Genomic DNA, 2,069 nt, shown 5'->3' on the forward strand with positions numbered 1-2,069 from the left:
TTGGTTTAGATTGTTTATCAATTCTATTATAAGCTTGTTATCATTTTCCGCACATACATTGTTTGATATAAAGTTTGAATTGATATTTTGTTGTTTAGGGGTCTAAACATTCATAGTATTTTCAACGCTATTTGAACTTTCATAAGTTATAAGAAGTGATTTATTTTCAATATATAGAGGCATTTTCTCCCACCATTATGCCCCCAATGATATACCGGTCATTGCTTACCAAAGAATAGGGAAAAGAATATTGAATGTAAATATATGTTACAACATTGACAATTGAGACTTGAGAAACTTTTGATTGTTACAAAAATTACTAACTAAAACAATTACTTTAAGTAGATCTTAATTACATATGTTTTTATATGAATAGTTATACATCCCAGCATCCGTGGAGAGTTTACTTCTCATCATAACTTTGCAATACACACACATACATTTCTTTCTTTTTTATATTATATTCAGCAAAACCTAATCAAATAATTACCATCTTGGCAAGTGAAAGTGCTTGTGGGATCATCATAGGCATAACTATAAGACGTGGGGCAAACAGCCTTGAACACCTTGGAATAACTGGTAGGCTTGCATGAATCAGGGGTGGCATATGCACCAGTACAACAATATTCAGGTGTGTTATAGGCCAAGCAAGCACTCTTGCACGCCACAACATGACCATTCCTCTTCACTTGCAATCCCACAGGGCAAAGCCTATTCAACTCCGCAAGACAACTAATTGGTTTACATGTAGGCCCTGTACCGCTCAAAGGTTCTATTGAAACACGAACGTTATAGCCATCAACGAGACTAACGTCATAGTAATCCACAGGACTATCTAAGGTAAACTCAGCAAGTGTTGCTGGTGGTGCACCACCAGCTCCAGTACATTGTAGCTTGCCACCACAGTCTCCTGTCAAGCATTGTCCATTACCAGCAGAATCGAACTTGCAAAAACGACGAGGCCAAAACCGGCCTGACCATTTCTTAGGTGCAGTAACATTTACAACTTCACCAGGGTTAAGCTGAAACCCTCCATTCATTAGCTGAATTTGTCCACTCCCAGGTAGAATCCCTGGCCATATTGTGTTCCTACATTTGTTTTGCAATGTAAACACAGCCGCTTCAGCTCCTGAAAATTCATACATATCTATCAACATTAGCTACATTAAGAGGTAATACCCGATGTAAATGTTTCAAAAAATATTTACTTATTTTTAACGTGTGTCTAAAGCTCTTGAAAAGTAACTATTTCTATTTCTATGTATAGTTTTCCGTTCCATACACACTAGGTAATTATTGGAATGAATCCCTTGAGTAGTTCTAAGATACTAGTTAGAAGTTTTAAATTTAAAATCTCATGGATCTCATTCTTTAGGATCTCTTGTGGTTTAGCTTTTGAAAATAATTAGCTACGTCAAACACCCCCACAAACCCCAAAAAAAATTTTGATATCAAATAATGTTTAAGAAAAGATGTGACATGGGTTTGAATTATGATACCTGATAGAGATAGAACCAAGAGAATGGGAAGTATGTACAATGCCATAAAAGATGGTTGAAAGTATGGAAGAAAGAATAGCCTTTTTTTGTGGAATTTGGAGGAAAAAGGGTGTGTTTGTGTTTGTGTTTGTGTTTGTGTTGTGAAATGGGTCATCATTATAAATGAAAAGAAGAAACAAACAATTACCAACCTTTTGTTTTAAGATAGTCACAACCGGGAATTGTCTATACCAGAATAAACAAAAAGGACCAAGTCATTTCTGTTGAAACTGTGATACGGAAAGTATTGGTACAAATTCATTCAACCAAGGAAAGAAAAATATAAAATCGGATTGGAGTTGTTGCTTGTGAGTGAGGTGATTTTTTGCCACTTGGCGTGTCTTCCGGTTTTTTTAGCCTCAATTATTGATGCTCAGCTTAACCCATGTCATTGGGTCAGAACCCAAAAATTTAGCCTACAAGTCTAATGGGCTTTCTTAAGTTTAGGCTGATGTTTCAATTCATGGCGTAAGAATAATATTTTATTTCAGCCATTAACTATATTAGCATTTTTTATGACACATTTGAAAT

The 2,069-nt window shown here is 35.5% G+C and overlaps 1 protein-coding gene across 1 annotated transcript; it reads right to left on the reverse strand.

The window, feature by feature from the left end:
• Positions 1–263: 263 nt before the first annotated feature.
• LOC112004898 (pathogenesis-related thaumatin-like protein 3.5) lies at positions 264–1,716 on the reverse strand. Its single transcript, XM_024037139.2, has 2 exons — positions 1,500–1,716; positions 264–1,129 (listed from the first exon to the last, which is right to left on the reverse strand). The coding sequence occupies exons 1-2, from the start codon at positions 1,654–1,656 to the stop codon at positions 465–467; spliced, it is 822 nt and encodes a 273-aa protein (XP_023892907.2). The 5' UTR covers positions 1,657–1,716; the 3' UTR covers positions 264–464.
• Positions 1,717–2,069: the final 353 nt, after the last annotated feature.

Source organism: Quercus suber, unplaced genomic scaffold (assembly GCF_002906115.3).
Source record: "Quercus suber isolate HL8 unplaced genomic scaffold, Cork oak 2.0 scaffold_154, whole genome shotgun sequence".
NCBI lineage: Eukaryota > Viridiplantae > Streptophyta > Magnoliopsida > Fagales > Fagaceae > Quercus > Quercus suber.